The 19,904-nt window shown below is 39.5% G+C and overlaps 2 protein-coding genes across 2 annotated transcripts in view; one reads left to right on the forward strand and one right to left on the reverse strand.

The window, feature by feature from the left end:
* ATP12A (ATPase H+/K+ transporting non-gastric alpha2 subunit) overlaps window positions 1-11,989 on the reverse strand; it is a 32,162-nt gene extending 20,173 nt beyond the window's left edge. Inside the window, exons 1-12 of the mRNA XM_020794270.3 lie at window positions 11,646-11,989; window positions 8,550-8,699; window positions 6,451-6,510; window positions 5,979-6,182; window positions 5,597-5,710; window positions 5,125-5,259; window positions 4,210-4,327; window positions 3,705-3,973; window positions 2,654-2,852; window positions 2,428-2,537; window positions 1,593-1,727; window positions 106-298 (exon numbers count right to left, since the gene is read on the reverse strand). Coding sequence (XP_020649929.3) covers window positions 106-298; window positions 1,593-1,727; window positions 2,428-2,537; window positions 2,654-2,852; window positions 3,705-3,973; window positions 4,210-4,327; window positions 5,125-5,259; window positions 5,597-5,710; window positions 5,979-6,182; window positions 6,451-6,510; window positions 8,550-8,699; window positions 11,646-11,654 — 1,696 coding nt within the window. The 5' untranslated portion in view covers window positions 11,655-11,989. The remainder of the gene's footprint in view (window positions 1-105; window positions 299-1,592; window positions 1,728-2,427; window positions 2,538-2,653; window positions 2,853-3,704; window positions 3,974-4,209; window positions 4,328-5,124; window positions 5,260-5,596; window positions 5,711-5,978; window positions 6,183-6,450; window positions 6,511-8,549; window positions 8,700-11,645) is intronic.
* The window catches only part of SCN3B (sodium voltage-gated channel beta subunit 3), a 74,027-nt gene that overhangs the window by 16,512 nt on the left and 37,611 nt on the right, over window positions 1-19,904 (forward strand). The window lies entirely within an intron of this gene.

Consider the following 19,904-nt stretch of genomic DNA (forward strand, 5'->3'; position numbering starts at 1 on the left):
TACTTTAGCCCATGTTATAAATAAATGCCACTCAAGTGGGAAGGCCAAGCTAATCAGTTTGTTACTAGGATGCTTTGCTCTCCATGTATATTCTTTGGAGCTCACCAAGTACTCTCTCTCCCATGCCTCCCAGGGCCATATAAGCTGTTTGGAAAGCCTCTGCTTTCTCCTCATCTAGTGGCTCCTCTTTTCCATTCATCATCATGGTGCTGCACCTCTCCAGAATCTTTTCAGGGGCACCTTTCATCACCAGCAGGAAACGTTTATCATTGGGGTCATCATTCTCATGGATGGAGAGCTGTATGAAGTAAAGATGCAACAGTTGAAACACTTTGTCAGGTTGCTTTGCAAATCAAATCCTTCCTGTTAAAGTTGGCACTCTGGGAGTCAAAGAAAATAAAATGGGGCCATGCAGATCCAGACAACTTCATTTAGTTGTTCATTAATTTACTTTATTTCCATCCCACCTTTCATTAAAAAAATTTTTTTTTAAAGGACAAAAGGTGGCTGACAGAATCAAACTGGCCATCAGAGACTAATCTTTGGCAACCTTCCTAAGATATAAATATATCTTTATGATACTATTTAGTAGGCTATAAATCATATTTGTTGCTGATTTGCAGTGATGCTTATGATCAAGGTGGGTGACACGTCTTTAGCTTGAGCACTGGACCAAATTACTGTAATCATTCTTAGAGAATTATCCACTGAAATCAGAGACTTAAGAGACCCTCCAAACAATGGTATTGCCTCCAGTCATTCTGGGGTGGTTCTGAGTTGTTATTTAACAGATCACCTTGGTGTTTACAGTATATCCACACATGTGGAGGGTGTTTATTGCTAGATGTGCTACCTGTCCACAGAGATCTGGAATAGCTCTCTGATGTTCCTCTCTCAACAGAGTGCCCTCCGCTTTTGCTGATCTTCTTCATCCTCTCTTTGCTGACTTCACTCTCTCATCTCTTGTTTTACTCATTTGTGGGGCATGGGGGTGCAAGCTGACAAAGAGCTCACAAGGAAACATCATCTAATGAAACACACCCCTACAGCATGCTGATTAGTGGAGGGGGAAAAAAGCAGTCGTAAGTTCTGCATGAGCTGATCCTGTGCTGGAGCTAATTAGAGCAACGCAGAACAAATCAGAAAGCAAGAAATTGGCAGAAATTTCAGACCTCCATGGTGTGGATATTGGGATACAAGTGCAGTGTTGGGTTCAAGAAAAGTTGGGCAAATATTTTGTTTGGGCTGGTTCTAAGTTAGGGCTTGTCCTAAACAATTAGGCATTTTTTTTCCTTCACACTATGTGCCAGTTGGTGCCACTTAAGTACAGATCTGACTAAGATTTTGGTCAACACCACTTCATTTCTCTCTTAAGAAATCAGCATTTCTTTCAGAAATGGATCCAAAAGCTTTCGGTTCTTTTGCAGGTGGTTCTTTTCTTCACAGGCACTGAGCTAACTCTTCAGAGTCTTCTTTCCAATGATTTATTTTTAATTAATAATTCTCTTCCATTAGTGTGCAATTTTTAACTTTATAGCTCATGAGACATTTCTCTTCATACCTATCAGCCCCTTCTAAGAAATCAAACTTACCTGAAACTTATTAGTAGAATTAAAGGGAATCTCAGCCACTTTCTTATGTCTTTTCCGAATATCCATCACGTCACCCAGAGCAACTTCAGAGAACTTCAGCAGAGCTGTTTCTGAGGCATCCCCTACCACAATTCGCTGTGGACATTTTTTAAAAACATTGTATCAAAGGGCCAAATATTAAATCTCTTTGCATTATACAGTTTACTTTATTCATTATAAGTGTTACAGCAGAGTAGCATCAGATTCTCTCAAACATTTCATGAGATAAATGACAGTCATGCTTTTATGGGAGCTTTCATTCCGGGAAGTAAGTGGCTAGAATGAATGCTAATATTTTTGTCCAAGTAAAATAATGTTTAATGTCTTTGTATCTGACTACAGTTATTTGCATGGAGAAGACTAAGAGTTGGTAAAAAAAAATTTAAACTAACATTTTGGATTGCCATGCTCTATTAGATCATAATTTCACTGAAACACATTGTCAGAGAACTCTCACTTTCATTGTTTGATTACAATGGCCATTAACTGGTATTCTAAGTGAGAAATGCAGTGGATTCTACTTTTCACCTTGAAATTCCACGTAGAAAATGACATTGTGGTGTAATATATTTAATTTAATCCAATTGTTTCTGGGATAGCTTCTAAGTAGCTGTCTTCTTTTTCTAGAGTACACTAGCCCAGTAAAAGTATTGTCACACACCCTTCTACCATTTTAGAAGGAAATGAATTGTTAGCTATTTTAAAATGCAATTTCTGTTCCTAAACAGAAATTACAGTTGGGAAGATCACGCCAATAATCACCTTGGGAAAGAATCTAGTGTAAAGTAATTGATACCTTCATGATTGGCAAATTGTCCTGTCCTGATCTGAATTCTGCCCGATTACACAGAGCTACAATCTTTGACAGCGCCGACCAAGTCTCAGATGTCTGGTCAAAAGTCTGGGCTGGGAAAAAAAAATGAGAAAGCGTATTTTAGATAATAGTTCTCTTCCATAACGAAAGAGGAAACATGGGCTATGATTTCGCCTCCCACCCCACAGCCTCTGTACTAATTATTTACTTGTCTGATCTTCACTGGTGTCAGCTGAGTAGATGGCATGGTCAAACCAAAGATGGGCTACCGTCATCCTGTTCTGTGTAAGGGTTCCGGTTTTGTCAGAGCAGATGATAGATGTAGAGCCCAGTGTCTCCACAGCTTCTAGATTCTTCACCAGGCAGTTCTTTTTGGCCATTCTCTTTGCCGTCAAAGACAAACTCACCTAACAGGTTTAGGGAGAAACATGCATCCTTCAACACTTAGACTGTAGTGAAGAATTGTCCAATTCATAGGTAGACATTTCAGTTCAAACAACACTGGAGTCACCAGAAATACTAATATATTTGTATTTATTTTTATTTATTATTGGATTTATATCCCGCCCTTCTAGACAGAAGTCTACATGTTCAAAATCTAGATTTTATTTTGCAAACATTTGCCTATATGCTCATGTAATAGTATGGTCCTAGGTAAAGAATAAAAATTCTAGACTGGGGTTGGGTATGATTTAGCCCTGTAGAGATTAGGCTGCAACTCTCATCAGAACAGCATAAGGCAATCATGAGGAATACTGGGAGTTGTAATTCCAACAAGATCTTTGCCGATGGCTCTTTTTAGAGAAATGGTCTCAAAAGGTATCCCTTTTAAAATACAATTCACAATTAGTATGGTGCCTCAGTGCCAGAACAAAGAATAAAGATACAATTCACAATTAGTATGGTGCCTCAGTGCCAGAACAAAGAATAAAGATATTCAAAATTGCTTACATATCAGTTATAGTAATTCAAAATAGTGATAAGACAAATAAATTTAAAATCTTGACAGGAATGTGTGACCAAGAGAGTAGAGAGAGTTTATCCAGCAGTTCTCAAACCACACACATCCAGCAGTGCTAAGCTGCCCCTTAGTAGTTTTGCCATTTCTTTTAAGAATATGCTGGAGATGTGGAGGACCTGTGCCATAATGTTTAGCACACTCTGTCATGTAGCCCCAGTGGTGTGAATTTTTTAATGCATTCATGCCCAGAGCTGCACAGTGTTATATCAGCAGCTGTTGTAAACCAGTGCCTACTTACCGTAACTGTAGCTAGCAGCCCCTCAGGTACATTGGCCACAATAATGCCAATGAGAAAGATAATGGAGTCCAGAACGTGGTAGTGCATAGAGACAGCAATGATGAAGAAAAGCACCCCTATGGAGATAGCTACTCCAGCCACAATGTGGACAAAATGCTCAATCTCAAGGGCAATGGGTGTCTTCTCATTCCCAACACCAGAAGCCAGTGAAGCGATCCTTCCGATTATGGTGTTGTCCCCTGTGTTGATTACTATACCAGTACCAGTTCCTGCAGAGAGGAGGAGGAGGAGAAAGACAACATTTTAATGCATTTTTCACATTTCAGAACTTTTTTTTGTGGGGGGGGGGAATGTTAACGTCGCTACTGACAGCAAAGAGTGTTCATCTTTTTACTTTTATGCAGGAATGAAACATCTCACATCTGTTCATATTCTTTTTTCTGAGTATGAGAAAAATCAGGCATGGGTGTTTCCATCCTTAGCATGTTTACAGATCCATACGTACCTTCCAAGCACGTTGTGGAATAGAAAGCAATATTTTTGGTCTCCAGGGGGTTTTCGTGAGTGAATTCACAAGACCGGGCCTGTGGCTCTGACTCCCCAGTGAGGGAAGAGTTATCCACCTGTTGATCAAAGACAAATCCTCATATTAGATTGGGGGTCATTATGTATGCTTATCAACTTTCTACAATATTGTGTGTGTGTGTGTAGAGGGGTTCTTGAACACAGTTTTATACAGCAGTAGAGCACGCCAGGAGGGCCTGGCGTGCTCTGGTCCATGGGGTCACGAAGAGTCAGACACGACTAAACGATTAAACAACAACAAGAGTAACTGTGGTGATGGCTTGTGGTTAAGCAAAAAATAATAAAATCTGAATTCAGTACTGCACAGGACACTTGTGACCACTTGGTTTAGTTAGGACAGTTGTGTTTTGTCATGGAGAGACTGGAGATTGCTTAACAGGTTTCTGTCCCGTAGTGGCAGGGTGAAGTGATTTAATGAAGGGAATATCTTTGTGAGAATACTGCCTCGTGGCATCCTAAAACAACTGTGCAAACAGTTCAAAAAGGAAGATGACCTACAGTGTGCTGGTTATTGTTACAAAATTATCAAGAACTCTGTGAACATTTTGATATAAAATTTACTCTTTTATATTCATCAAAGGCTACTTAAAGCTCAATTTTCTTTTCTGGAGAACAAAAACTGCTATGGGAAGAAGACTAGTTTTTTGTATATGTCCAGTAGAAGTGTCTATTTTGAGACATATTCTCATGTGAGTGTTGAGTTAACCTTTCTTTGATTATATGACTAGGCATCTTTATTGTCTTCAGAAAGACGCTGAGTTCTGTAGGCTGTGATTTTTTTGTTTCCCCTTTGGTCATTGCTGATCCCACTCACCTAGCCACCCACGCTTTTTACCTTACAGCCTTGGCTGGCGATAAGTCGTATGTCAGCTGGAATTCTGTCTCCACCTTTGATTTCAACAATGTCACCCACCACAAGTTGATCAGCTGGGATTTCTTTTTTCTCTGCATCTCTGAGGACAAGCGCTTGCTAGTGAAAAAAACAACACAGATAAGGGTTAGTTAAAGTATTAGTTTTATTACTGTATACGTTGGACAAAGAGCTGGAACATCTTGAATGAACTGAGCTGGCCAGCCTTTCTGCAATTTTCTTGCAAGTCGGTATGCTGTAGAGTTATGACACCACACGCATACGGTTATATTGTAGAAATGCAGAGGGCAAGCATCTAGGCAGATGGTATCTATGACTGCAATGACTGTTGAATAAAACTTCTTTCTCCTATACCATAAAGGAGAAGGCCTTCAACTAACCTTGAAGTAGTGACATAGTTTTTCAAAGTAGTAGTATACTGTTCCTTGAAACTCACCTGCGGTATCATTTTACTGAAGCTGGCCATTATGTTTGTGCTTTTTGCCTCTTGATAATAAGCAAACATTCCAGTAAGGATCACGACGAGTGCCAGGACCACACCCAAGTAAAGCTAAATGACAAACAAATTACCCAAGTTAGGTTTAAGAACCACAAATACATGGTGGAAACACAGAACTCATACTTTTCTCGGCACAGTTTACGAGCAGTGCCAAAATAACAGACACATGAGAGTTTGTGGATGAATCACGGGCAAGCTGCTGTAATTCAGTGAGAAATACCAGTGTGATTTTTTTTTCTTAATCTCTGTGATGACTTTTCATCTGGAAGGCACCAGAGAGAAATGCAGAAACCATAATTAAAAATAAAACAGTACTTACATTGTCAAATGCCGATGTAACTTGCTGGGCATATTGAATTCCAAAGGCAATCCAGCAGAGGATCGCTCCAACCCACAGAAGGATGGAAAACCCTCCTACCATCTGCTTTAGAAATTTGATTATTTCAGGGGTTGATTTGGGGGGCGTTAGGCAGTTGGGACCATCTCGGGCCAGAATCTCTGCTGCCCTTGTAGATGTAAGACCCTGTAAGAGGCAAAGGACAGCATAGTCTGTGTTCAGAAGTGAATGTTCAATCCCATGATTCACGGTACATTGACAAAGCTGAGTTTATCTAAATTTTTGAAAGTTAGCTGAACTGCTGGCATACCATAGCTTGAATACTATGAACTTGAAACAGCAAAGAAGCACTACGTTGCCAGTTGACCCATCTTAGATGAAATGGATTTTAGTATGAATTTAATATGACTGTCCAGTAATAAACGTTTACTCCCTCTCACCCATGTTAACTTACTTTAATAATACTTGTGCCATATTTTTCTTCCAGTTCTTGGATGCTGAGTTTATGATCATCCTAAAGCAGTAAGGAAAAGAGAGATTGCTATTGTTTTATTTTGTTAAAAACACAGTTCTTGGTTATAAAAATGACATGCCTTATCCAAAATGCTCTGATAGCCTCTGTAATGGTACCATGGTATAGTTGAGCACGGGTGGCAAAGTCTGTCCATGTAACGAATTTCCACAATCACAATCTTATTAAAATTCTTTAGCCTATTGAAAAGTTCTTCTACAATTGCCCAGACAGAAATCTTCAGATGCATGTTGAATTTTGCTTCAGGCAAAATTCCAAGATGATTAGCTATAACACTTGCTCAGTATGAGATAGTTAGCATCTTATATATCCCTGAGTTTGAGATATGCCAAGAACAGAACAATAATTGCTGATCCTATGCAGTAAATATTTGTTAACCTTTTTGAACCTATTAACTTAGAAGATGTAGATATATTTAACATTGCACTGGGAATGTGGCACGCATTAAAACGTTTACAATAGAAAGACACTGAATCATGAAGTCATGGAGTAAAGGGAACACAGCAAATTAGCTAGTCTAAGATTCCGTCATGTTCAGTCACGTCATAATCAGTTTCTTGTACAACCTTTTCATGGAGAGCAACAAGTAAGGTTCCACAGTTGACTTATTTAAGTTGAGCTCTGTGGGTTTTGTACAAAACAGAACATCACAAGGACTTTGTTTTCTAATTATTTTATTTGGGATTTAGCTTTGGGGAGGGATACTCAGTGCCAAACCACCATGCATTATATCTCATATCTCATATCTAATCCTGATAATAAGGCATCTTGCTGAGGTGAACTCAAAAAAATCTCTGTAGAGGTACCACTGGATATGGTCACATCCACTTTTATATTCCCTCTCCCCCCATCTGAGAGTGGCTAGGACACACTACTAGGTCACACTGCCAAGTCCATTTCTGGCAAAAAGCTACTGGATTTCCATTTTCTCATTAAGTGTTCCACTTTGACAATTTGACCATTAGTTGAATTTATGGGGCACATGGTTGGTGAATGAAATAAATTAGTGTAACTCCTGCAGTGCATTTAAGAAGGAATTCACAGCAGGATGAGACCGTTTTCAGGGGTACATGTCTTCCTTGTTCAAATTAGCAACCCCTGTTGCTTTCAGATGATGGTAATAAAAAAGATACCAGAATGTTAACAGCAGTTTGGTTGTTATTACCTTCAGTGCAATGTGCAATTAGATGCACATAAGCATCCATACAGACACAGCCTTGAAAGCAATGCATTCAGTATACAATGCCACAAAATTTTGCACAAGTCTGTACTTGCAGTAGGAATCATAATAATATTGGAACTTTATTTTAATTGACGTGCCAGGAACTACCTGTCAGAGAATGAGTCATGCATGTTTCATACAATTTAGTATGGCGTAATCTTCTGGCAGCATGCAGGATTTGAACCATTACTCTAAAAGTTGAGAGAGAGCAGAAAAGAGGAACTGACATCTCTTTAGTCTCTCTTACACTTGCATCCAAATGATGCAGTCCACCTGAGAATATTTTGGGTGTAGCTCAGCAGACAGACTTGGCATGAAGGAAGGAGAAATTGGAGAGCATGCTGATAATTTGTTCTTCATAGTAAGGTAAAGGGAAGCTCTAAAAGCTTTTCCAAGTCTTATCGGAAATTTCCCCTGAAAGCTGGAGTGAAGTTTCCAATGAAATTAAAAGAGGCTAATGATAATATTTGCCTACCTAAATCTAATTTGAAATCTAACTTGCCAGTCTTCAGAAAATCTTCTGAAAGCCAAAGAATGTAGCAGGAATACTGTGGTAGTACAAAGTAGACTTGAAATACTCTAGCACAACAATCACTATCGACTTGTTGGGGCAAGAGTCATCTAAAAATAAACAATTTCCTATGATGTATTAAAAATACGCATTGCAGGCTGTCTCAGAAGTTAAAGGGAAATTGCAGGTGAGAACATCTGACTCATTCTACATACCTAGCTCTTGGCCAGGATTAATTAATATGGAAGTTTGCATTGTTACAGTCTTTGTATTCCCTGAGGAACTTACCAGATCCAACTCTTTCTTGAGGTCTTCAGTTTTCTTGCCCTTTTTCTTGTCTCCTTTCTCATCATTGTGCTTTTCCTTTTCATTTATTTTGTCAGTGTCATCCAGATCCTTTATTCCATGGATCTCCACTGAATATATATCAGACTTTTCCTGAAATGCAAACAAGTAAAGACATTACGTTGGCTGCTTCCATTATCCCATTGATTTGTTTGCTCTAAGTCATTTATAGTCATTTCTTAAGAAGAAGGTGGAGGAGACAGTGAAAATATTCCAGATGGGCAATTTCTCCTAAAAACTGAGATGTGCCTCCTTGGCTTTGCCCAACTTTCTCTCGCTCTCTTTTTCTGATTTGTCATGCAGAGTTTGTAAATTTAGTTCTGGAAGTGTGGCGTGCAGTTTTCTGAAGCCTCAATTTCTTTCTCTGTTGCTAGCCTTTTCCTTCTTCACTCTATTAATATGTTTTATGAGTAACATCTAACAATTAAATGAGTCTGCAAAGCACTAAATATATCAAGATTGCTTTCAGCACTTTAGTATGTGTACATTGTTGAAATACAGTATAATGGATGAAGATAAGAATGATATACAGCCATCTCTGCAATTTAGAAGTCGAAGCAACGATGGTCTTCTTGTGGCACTAGCATTGATTTGCAAAGAAGGCCAGGTAAATTGAAACCTTATTCCAAAGTGAATTTTAGATTGGCAGAACTTTGTAAACATTCCATGTTGAAAACTTCAAGATTACTGGTGGTGGTGTGACTACTTCCAGTGAGCTAACTAGAATTGTTACATGTCATCTTTTGTCATGCCCGGGCGCTTTTTCTCCTTGTTTTGCAAAAACTGCACACGTCATGATGCCATGATTACATCAAGAATGCTTTTCATGTTACGATGAATCATCGCTTTATGACTGAATCATGACAAGGCCAAGAAACAAAATGAGTAGGATGGCAGAATATCAACACACGAGATCAGCTAATTTGGAACCCCAAATTCTATCAGCAATTCAGATAAGATTTTTAAAGACAACTTGGTGTAAAATCTTAACTATATGTTCAACAATATAGTTACCAGGGGCAGAATATGTCTAAAGATTGGTAGCACCTCTGCCTGAAAGGAGGTGTGTTGAAAGTCAGCTCTTTTGAATATACATGTGTCTGCACTGCAGAAGCTAAATAAATTGGTGCACATTCAAAATACCAGTCCCTATCCAAGTTGTAAGTGCCAAAGGTATTTTGCATACTATATTTTCCCTTTCCCCCCAAAAAAGTGCAAAAAGTCAATTCGAATGAATGTTCCGGTTTACTTCTGGTGTAAAAATATCTATGGAAAGCATTGTATATACATTATGTGATGGCTGGAGAAGAAAACAGATTGAAAAAAAACAATAATTGTTAATAATAATTCTGTGCTGTCAAGTCAGTTCTTATGAGAGCCCTTTTCAGGATTTTTTTTAGGTAAACAGTACTCAGAAGTGGTTTCACATTCCCTTCTTCCGGGGGCATCCTGGAATTATGCCGGTTGCCCAAGGCACAGAGACTAGCGCTTCTCCCTGAAGGCACAGGAGGGAATTGAACTCCCAACCTCTGGACTCACTGAGCTATCCAGCCAGTGCACTACATATTGCACACTGGCTGAAATACTATTGCACATTATACAAACAGTGTAACTTAGAAACAAATTAAGAAAGCTTTGGTTGCCTACTGAGTCATGTGACTTGACATGCAACAGGTAATGTCTAGATCTCAATTCATGTGTGTTACATTGTGTGTGTAACACTAGAATGGGATTTCAGCCACTGTAGCAATATAGACATGAACTGGAGATGGGGAAACTGTTGAGATGCCAGGAGCTAAAAATAATGTTGGTTTTTGTGGCTAAGATTATTTTATTGTCAAATCTGTGCTAGCCTTGGGTGTTTGCTAACAAAGCAGCCACGTTATGAACTAATATATGTCACTCAACTTTATAATTAATGCAGCATAAGCAGGAAATGGGGTGCTTTAACAACAACATCAATTCATAGTTGGAGTTGGCCCTCCCATTCACCTTACTTTGAAACAATTGTTGTTCCCTGTTACCTCCTTCTTAAAATAGCTTCAGCTCTAAAGACAATTTTCCTGTTTTATATGAGCACCTCCACTTTTATACACATAACTTTGTAGATCATAATTGACCTGTAAATTTCATGCCATTCTGTAGAAAGACCAGCCACTGACTGACCCCATTCCTTGCTGGATTCTCAGAGAGTTATATGATTGAGTTTGGAAGCATAATCATATTTAGTGATTGAAGATCAGGTGATGGTTGGCTCTTAGCACAGATTTCAGCTCTCAGCATGCCTGCACAAAAATGCCTGGCAGGAACCTCACTTTTTGGAAAAATAGTAAATTATGGATTAAATTGCTTTTTGCCAAAACCTGTGTGCTTTCTAAGTGGTTTATTCTGGTAGTTATATAACCTAATATATGGCAATTTCTTCCAAATACTGTAGCATCTTCAAAAATTCAATTCGGTATTGGCACTCTAAGCGCCAACTGAAACACATGGATTCGTTTTCTCTCCTTTTCACATCAAAAACCATCTTATTTCTGCATTCGAAATATCCAGGTAATGGATGTTTCACCAAACCCACTTGACATTCATTTCTTTTCAGTATTAATTATAAATGTTACAGTTTTCCTACTCTTTCTGTACAATAAAGTCTGTCTACTCTTTGTACTTGGATGTCATTTCTGTGTGGTACAGCTTCTAGCAGCCAGTGAACAGACTCAAAGGTTGTAATTGTAAGGCTACTGAAGCTGCACAGAAATCACCTAAGTAGTTATGGGCAACCACTGAGAGTTCCCATGTTTGTATAAATATTGCAAGCATGAGGAGGAAATATTTACTCTCTTAGATATTTGCATCTTCCTGCAATGACTAGTGTATTCTGAATGCCACAACCCCATGTCTCTAAGTCAAGAAAGCATGCTGTTGTTTTCTTAAAATGTCAATACATTGAGAAAAACTAGCCATACTTCAGACAAATAGTTCCTGAAACATGACAGAATAAAGCTGTTGAATATTAGCTGTCTTAATTTCTGGTTTACTCACCTTTCCCATTGTAAATGCCTCTGTCCTTTGCAAAAAAATAAAAATAAAAATTAAAAAAAATATTTTCTTTGGTAGCCAAAAATTAAATGCACCACATCAAGGGACTGGAGCAAAAAGTCAAAATGTAGACTCAAGGAACTACGAAGAATAGCCAAACTGGAATGGAAGCGCTCACAAGGCTTGTAGCCTCCCAGCAGGAGAGCCAATGTTAGCTAGAGTGTTCTCCAGATTTAGGCATCCTTCAGACTGGACAGGTTCATCCTCCAATGCCTGTAGGAAGTATGTGGTGCTTGCTGGCCCTTATGAATCTTGGCAAGCCACACCTTCTTAACTGTCTTAGGCCAGCCCATCCTCTGCTTCACCATAAAGGAGGAGGAAGCATACCTCAGTAATGGGTATATGAGTTCCAGGTCAGAGTGTCTAATTATGCTTTGCAAAGTTTTTTTTTCCCACAGTTGGGAAATAAGGGCTGTTTAGCTCATCTTGATCAAGCCGCGAGCTTCTTTTGAGACTTTTGACTCCTTCTATTTAAAGAAGAAGAAGAAGAAGCAAGGACGTATATCCATTTGTTCCCACCATCTTCTTTTAGTGATATGTCAGCCCAAGGAAACAGCATTAAATGGGGATATTTTAAACTGTAACTGTAACACATAATGAGTAGAGCTGTGATCAGATTACATGTGTGATATGTAGAACATGCTAGGTTCCTTTTGTCCTTCACAGCTCAAGAATTTACAAGGAAGAACAACTACAAGGCAGAGCTAGTGTTTTGGATGTTTGTGTTGTCGGCCACACAAGTGGAATAGCACCTGTTGAAGGAGAAAGATTTATTACTTCTTCTAAAGTTTAATGATTCTTATCAGAGATCAGAGGATGCCACATTTTTGAGAGTCCAAGCAAGCAAAAGCGTGTAAGTGAAGGAAATAGAAATCAGGTGAAAATGCCATGCAGGTTCACAACAGAGAACTTAACCTGAGAGAAGATTTCCATTATTTTATTTTTCCTTTTCTGCTCTGTAATAATCAGAAATGGTTTTCTTGTTGTTTCTACTGAGATTTTTATTAAGCTGGGTCCCCATCTGTTGGGGTCTCAGAGTATTGTGTTCTTGCTTTGTTTTTTAATGTGGAACCCTTGCCCATCATGAGTTGTTTAACCCAGTGGTTCTTAACCTTTGTTACTCAGATGCTTTTGAACTGCAACTCCCAGAAACCCCAGTCAGCACAGCTGGTGGTGAAGGCTTCTGGGAGTTGCAGTCCAAAACTCCCGAGAAACCCAAGGTTAAGAACCAGTGGTTTAACCTATACAAAGGGGTTGACTAAGGAGGTCCACAGAATAGAGAAAACACATCACTGTGACAGCAGGTAGTCCCTGCTTAGGGAAGCGGTGGGAGTAGCCTCTGCTGCCCTCAAGGAAGTGGCGGCATAATCATTCCTAGGGGGGCGGAGAATACTTCCTGATCCTGGAGGTTTATAACAACTGTTTCCTTTCAGGGCAAGGTGCTTGAAATATTCCTGGAGGATACAGATTATCTTGGCATGTTTCAGTCTGCGGTTTGGCCCACTTACCAGGCCTTGGTCATCCTGCTGAGTGACCTTTATTGGGAAAGAGTTAGAAGCCATGTGCCTCTGTTACGCCTACTCTGTCTTGAGGTGACTGTTGATACCCTTTTGAACACAGGGTCCTGTTGGATCATCTGTGGGCTGGGGAGACCTGTTTTGTAGTAATTCTGCTCCTGTCTACAGGGCTGATTCCAGATAATCGCATTAGGACGCTGTGTGTCTTGCTGTGTAGGGCAAGGTTTCTGTGGAGTCCCCAATACTGTTTGCATCGACTGCCTGCAGTCATAAAACGTTTTAGGATTAGATGTCTTGAGTATGTTGATGACACCCTGCTCAGTTTTCTTTGTTATGTTGGAACCAAGAGGCCTGGATGGGTTTTTGGAGTGCAGTGGTGGTCTAGATGAGGACCAGTAAGTTGGACCTAATTGGAGAGAGACAGTGTAGGTGAGTTGTTTCTAGATTTGGGAATTGGGGAAAGGACCAGCTCCGAATAGAATTGCACTTTCTTAAAGAAACAGAACAGGTTTCTTTGGCAGAGCCAGGGTATGCTCCTGCATCCATTTTTTTCATTGAAGATCCAACTGACCTCGATGGTTAAGGTCATCTATTCCTGTTTTATGCTAATATTTCTGAATGAGTTTATCCCTAGACAGAGTTCACCTGGCCACTGTGAATGATGTGCTACTGTAAAACTGGATCATTGTAGTGACATCTGTGCATCAACGTTCCCTCTAATTTTCTGCCGGTGCTGGGCGGGAGCCCTGCCCCGTGCATGCAGGGTTCCAGCTCTGACTGGAACCAAATGGGTGGCAACACTGGCTGCAGGTGCGTGGCACCAACGTAGCACTGCATGGCCAAACACCCACACAGTTTAGAGGGAACATTGCTGTGCAGGATTGTTACTTAGACTAGTTCAGAGGCTACAGATAGTGCAGAATACAGTAGTTACTGGCTGGATGCCTAACTGCACATATGTTGCACTTGTATTAAAGGATCTGCAGTTGCTGCCAGCTTGCTATACATCTAGTGCCAGGGTACCAAGTAAATTAAGGACTGTCTCAGATGCATCACAGACATCTTTAGAGGATTGGTTCTCCTAGATGCTGTCTGAGCTTTTGATTTTAAGTGCTCAGAGCCTGCCTCTATTTCATTTCAGGCAAAACACATTTCTTTACACAAACTTCCCCTCCCAAAAGTGTCTTGATTGTCTCTCCTCCCATCACCATCAGTCATACTTGCAGTGAAATAAACCCTGGAGTTCTGTTTGTTTAATTGACCTACACATGAAATAGTAGCAGTTCAAAGAACTACTTAATTCGTCGTTAATCGTTCAGAAAACTATTTGGGATTTTGTTCTTCAGTATTTTATCTGGCAAACTAAATTTAATTTTGGAGGGCTGTATGACTACCACTTTCAGTGTCAATGCTAACATGTACTTTGATCCTAATCCGGTAAAAGTGCCGCACATACGACTATAACAATACAAATCTCAAACAAAGAAACCATGTTTAAAGAAGCAAAATCATATCAGAATGTTAGCTAGAGCTGACAATAGCAAATATATACTGGCATATGCAAAAGAAAAGATCATTGAGTCCAGGCCCTGTGAAGGAGGCGTAGTGGGGAATTGAACTTACAATTTCTGGCTTCACAGCCAAAGACTTAAAACACTGAGCAAGAAGTTAGACATGCACAGTCTCTTATTTTCTGCATGTACATATACCAAAATAAACACATCATCTTTACAAATAAGGTACATATAAATGATCTTAATGTACAAAAACTTTGGTAAGGAGCTCTTCAGATGATGCTATTGAATTTATTTATTTATTTATTGTTGCCCATTGAATAAAGTGTTATCTGACACCTACTGATTTTGAAAGGGTAAGATTGAGTTAGACCTATATGATAATCAGCCAAAACCAAATTAAATGCAAAGTATGTATGGATGAATAACAGGAGGTTTTGCTTCCCAAAACCTCATTTACACTTCCGGATTTTTTTTCAGTGTGATTCATCTGGCACATAAATCCCTACCACAGATGTTGCAAGCAAAATCTATGGGCCGATGAATGAAGTTTGGCAAGACCTGTGTCTGATTAAGGTCCTCGGGGTCAGAGTTCTGCTGGAGCACAGCTCTTTCAGAAGTAACTGGACTAGCAAAATACTTTGTACAAAAATAATTGTCTCATCTGAAAAGGCCTTGTTTATTTAAACATGTGTTTCTCCCCCCTCCCCCCATTCTTGGTCTAAAAGTCCTACAAGGGAACTACCAAATAATTGGAATCCTCATTACAAAAATAAGGAACAAAACACCAATTAGAAACACAACAGGATACTGATAAACTAATTGGTTTGCCAATACTTAAAGTATAAGAAACAGCAAACCTATGTAGTATCAGACTCAAAGAGGATCATAAGCTATCAGAAGAAACATTTCCTTGGCATTGACAATACTAGGGTGTATTGTACTAACACTGTTCTTACACTAATTTGTCTTATAAAAAGAAAAATAGTGGTGTTTATGTATGGTTATGATTTCATCTTATTGTCACAAACGCGACAAGGGCTAAAGAGGCTATTAAAAGCCGTTAATCAACTGGAAGTACAAGATAAATTCAAAATCAATCGCTAAAGGACTAAAGTACTAGTGCTTGCCAATAGGTTTAAAAACCATGCTTGGCAGATTGAGGGACATCCCCTAGAACAAGTGAAATCCTTTAAACATTTAGGACTAAGCGTTTCTTCAACTGGATCTTGGAATAGTCACCTTGAAAAAAAGGGGGTGGAATGCCATCAATGCAGTCAACTCTCTACTAAGGTTTTATTGGGGCAGAGGTGGTAGACATAGCCCACCTGTCCTTAAAATTTATTAAGCTTAAGTTACATCACAGATTCATTATGGTATTTTGTCAGTTTCCTAAGAGGCTGGGCAGAGACTTAGTCATGCTAATTGAAATCAGAGAAACCTCAGTCAGAGGGCAATGGCTTGCTGACTAATTTCAGTGAGTCTACTTTAAGTAGGAATAAGTCTGGGTCCAACCCATAGTTGCCTTAGGTCCCTTTATCATGAGAAAGGCAGAATATATAATGAATGCCAATGAACGAATAAAGAAATACACGCTAAATATTTGTATGAGTTTGCTTCCTCGTCTCCCCAGTTTTGATGAACACTTTTAAAAATTTGGGATAGCATGCCGAACAGCACTTTTCAAAGAACTTTGGCAAGATATCACTGGAACTCATATTGTGTTACTGCTGAGCTGCCCTTTTCCAATCCCTTACGTATGCCTTGTCCGATGTGTTTTAACAGATGATACACACAACCATGATGTAACAATCTTTTTGCCTGCTCTTGGTCCCCTATACAACTCAAAAAGTAGATAAGATCATACTTGAGGGCTGTTGCACCTGTAGAGTGACGTGAGTCATAATGTTTCAATGGGGCAGGCATAAATAGCCCGGGGGAGCCCCGCATCTGAGGGCAGTATACCACTGCGTCAGTGCCACATTGCCCATACTATCCTTCACAAATTCTTGATGTAAGTGAATAGGGGACTAAACGCAAAATATGAATTCAGGCAAAGACAACAATGTCAGGCTCCAGAATTCCAAATGTCATGGCCCATAAATTTGAACAGCTCCTACAGATTGTAATAATTTAGAGTAACATGCAGAACTGATGTGGTCAAACATGGCTGCAGACCTCTTGCTGCTAATACCTATGAATCTATAGAATACTAAGAGAGGTGAAGGATAGTTATAAAAATGCAAGTAAGAAGAAAAACTTGAAATCATTAATATTAAGACAGTATGGCCTTTTCTAGCAATGCATGCTTCCAGTAGGACTGGTGCTAGTTCTGTGTCATGGAAGACATCTCTTGCAAATAGCTTTTATTTCCTTTCCCTTTTGGAGAACAACTTGAGACACCCATTTTGAAATATTTTCTTTACTGGGAGAAAGACAAACTTTGCCATTATTCTCCAAGCTATGCATCTGAGGTTAACAATAAGATATATTGTCATTAAAGATGGTGGAATTTGTATACAAATATGAATATTAATGAATATGAATTTAACAGTTCCTATTAAAAATAAGCTTTTTTCCCCCAGAAAAAAGGAAGGGGTGGGTGGGTTCTGAGTTGCGAGACGATTCCAATTCATTGAGGGGGGGGGAGAATGAGTCAAGCCACCAGGACAACTAAAGTCTGAGTCCTGCAACTTGAGTCCCGATCCCTGTAATTGTGCGCATGTGTAGGTGCTCAAATACCCTTATATGTCTCCTTCCGTTCATCCCCATTGCTCTCTCTTTTGTTTTGTTTTTTCATTTTTAGTGAAACAGATTGACGTAGCTGAATCGAAAAAGCAGTGATACATAAATCACAAAGGTGACCAAGCCAATCTGATCTTGGAGCAGGCAGAGAAATTCTGTCTTAACCCCAAATATGATAGCTCTTGAGACGGAAAGTCAAAGCAATCTAGCAAGCCACAGGTGGCGGTGGGGTCATCCTTACCTCCATTCAATTTGTGACTCAGAGACAAAAATGTCAAAATTATGGATATAACTTCTTTGGTGAAACATAGCTTCAGAAATTGGGCATTTTTCCTATCAATAACTGAGTCAGAAAAAAAAATCATTACCTATATCAGGGAGATGGGGGACACACCGCATAATTCTGCTGGATGAAAACCACACATGACATTTTGACTCCTTCCTGTTTATAAGAAAGACATGTGCTTAAAAATAAAAGGGGAAAAAAGGAATTCTGGAAATAAATTTAGAAGGAGAGTAATGTCTATAATTGGCTCTTTTTAATTTATAGTCTTTGAAGTCAATCGTGTATGGAAATAATATCAGTTATAAAATGCTGAAGGGTATTTTTTCCCCTTCCTTGTTCCTGTGTTCCTTTCTGCTCATTAGGGGTTGTTACGTCAGGAGGAATGCAGGTTTGTGTCGCCACTGAGTAGTACTGTAGTTGCTTTTCTGGTTCAAACATTGCTTGGTGGTTTGAACCTTTTGGAGGAAAAATAAAGGGACACTTCCCCCCCCCCCCGTTTCATGTGTGATCAAAGGGGCTAAAAAGGAAGGAACCACTGTTTTCCTTCAGAGATTATAACCTGAACAGGTGCTTTAATGGAAAAAAAAACATCAGAGGAAAATGCTGTTCACAATTAATGCCATGTTATGTCAAACTAAGGCTAGTGATTGGGAAGTTGAGTCATGGCAACTGGACTCTGCTTTCTTATTAGGTTGAAATGTTTCCCTACTTATCCGAGAAGCTTCTTCAGTCTGAGGAGACTGCTTGGATGAGGAGCGAAACGTTTCAACCAAATAGGAAAGAAGCCTAATTGCCATGACTCAACTTCCAGATAACCTCACCGGAATGACAGAGAATCTTCACAGATATAAAGCGAGTCATCTTCCTTTAGAGTGAAGTCTCCTGGAGGTGATTTTAAATAACGATGTCATGTGAATCAGATAATAATGAAACCAATTCTGGGTTTTAAAAATAACAGTGATAAAGATAGGCATGGACCTCAATTTGGATGTTTGTGCCGGTTCATAAGTGTGGCACCAGAGGTCCCATCTGTTCCCTTCCTCCTCCTCCTCCTCCTCCCCAGCTGGATCTCCCATTCATTGACCAGCTGGCACATGCTCCTGTCTTCCTCCTGTTCAGCCAGTCCCTAGCAGGAGCACAGGCTCCCCTGTGCCACCTCCTCGGCTGATTGCCCACTCAGAGAATGAGATGCTCCTGCCGGGACCGGTTGATGAATAGCCAAGGAGGAGGAGGAGAGGAGCCTGCTCCAGCTGATGAGTGGCACATTGGCCAAGGAGGCAGGGGAAGGGAACAAACAGCACCTGTAGTGCTGCACTGACCAACTGGCACAAACCCCTGAACTGAGGTTTGTGCCCATCTCTAAACAGTGACGTTTGAGGAGTCATAAGGAAGTTTTCAAAGACGTACTGGTGAAATATTAGCAGTGCTCTGTCTTCTATAAGGTATTCCATCTCTGCTGTCTTGCAACATCCCATTCAGTGGACAGTGTTCTGTCCATAAAAACTTGGGAAATGGAGATGCTTCGAAAATATTATTTGTGAATAAGTTGATTGAAATAGCCAAGAATAAATTCCACATTCCAAAAATAACAACCACAGCAACAAACGAACATGAATTTCAGCATAAGTAAAGTTATTATTTATTTATTTGAGTTTTATACCGCCCTTCTGACAGCCAAGGCCACTCTGGGCAACAAGATTAACAGTGACATTGTGACGAGGATATATAACAACAGACCAAATAAAATATTAAAAATACACAAAGGATAGCAGTAAAAATACACAGTAAAAATGTAATAAAATAAAATTAAAAGGGTGGGCCCACATGTAAACAAGCTTCAGATCATGGCTTAGTATTTGAACAGTATGAGGAATTTCCCTCTGTTCGATATGACCGTTTCTCAACAACTAGTTTCTAGTTTTTCAGAGTTGCTTAATTATGCCCACCTAATTTTAGCAGACAAGCAGTAGGGGAAAATGGAAAATCCAGTGTTTTTTTTTCCAAAATGCTATTTGAAAATTTTATTAGCATCATAAACTCTGCTGTGATACTGTATATGTGGGAGCATATATCTGTATGTTGATTCATTACTTAAAGACACTTGTTGACTATATACTTGGCCTTTAATAGAGGGTGGCAA

Source organism: Pogona vitticeps, chromosome 8, assembly GCF_051106095.1.
Source record: "Pogona vitticeps strain Pit_001003342236 chromosome 8, PviZW2.1, whole genome shotgun sequence".
Classification (NCBI taxonomy): Eukaryota; Metazoa; Chordata; class Lepidosauria; order Squamata; family Agamidae; genus Pogona; species Pogona vitticeps.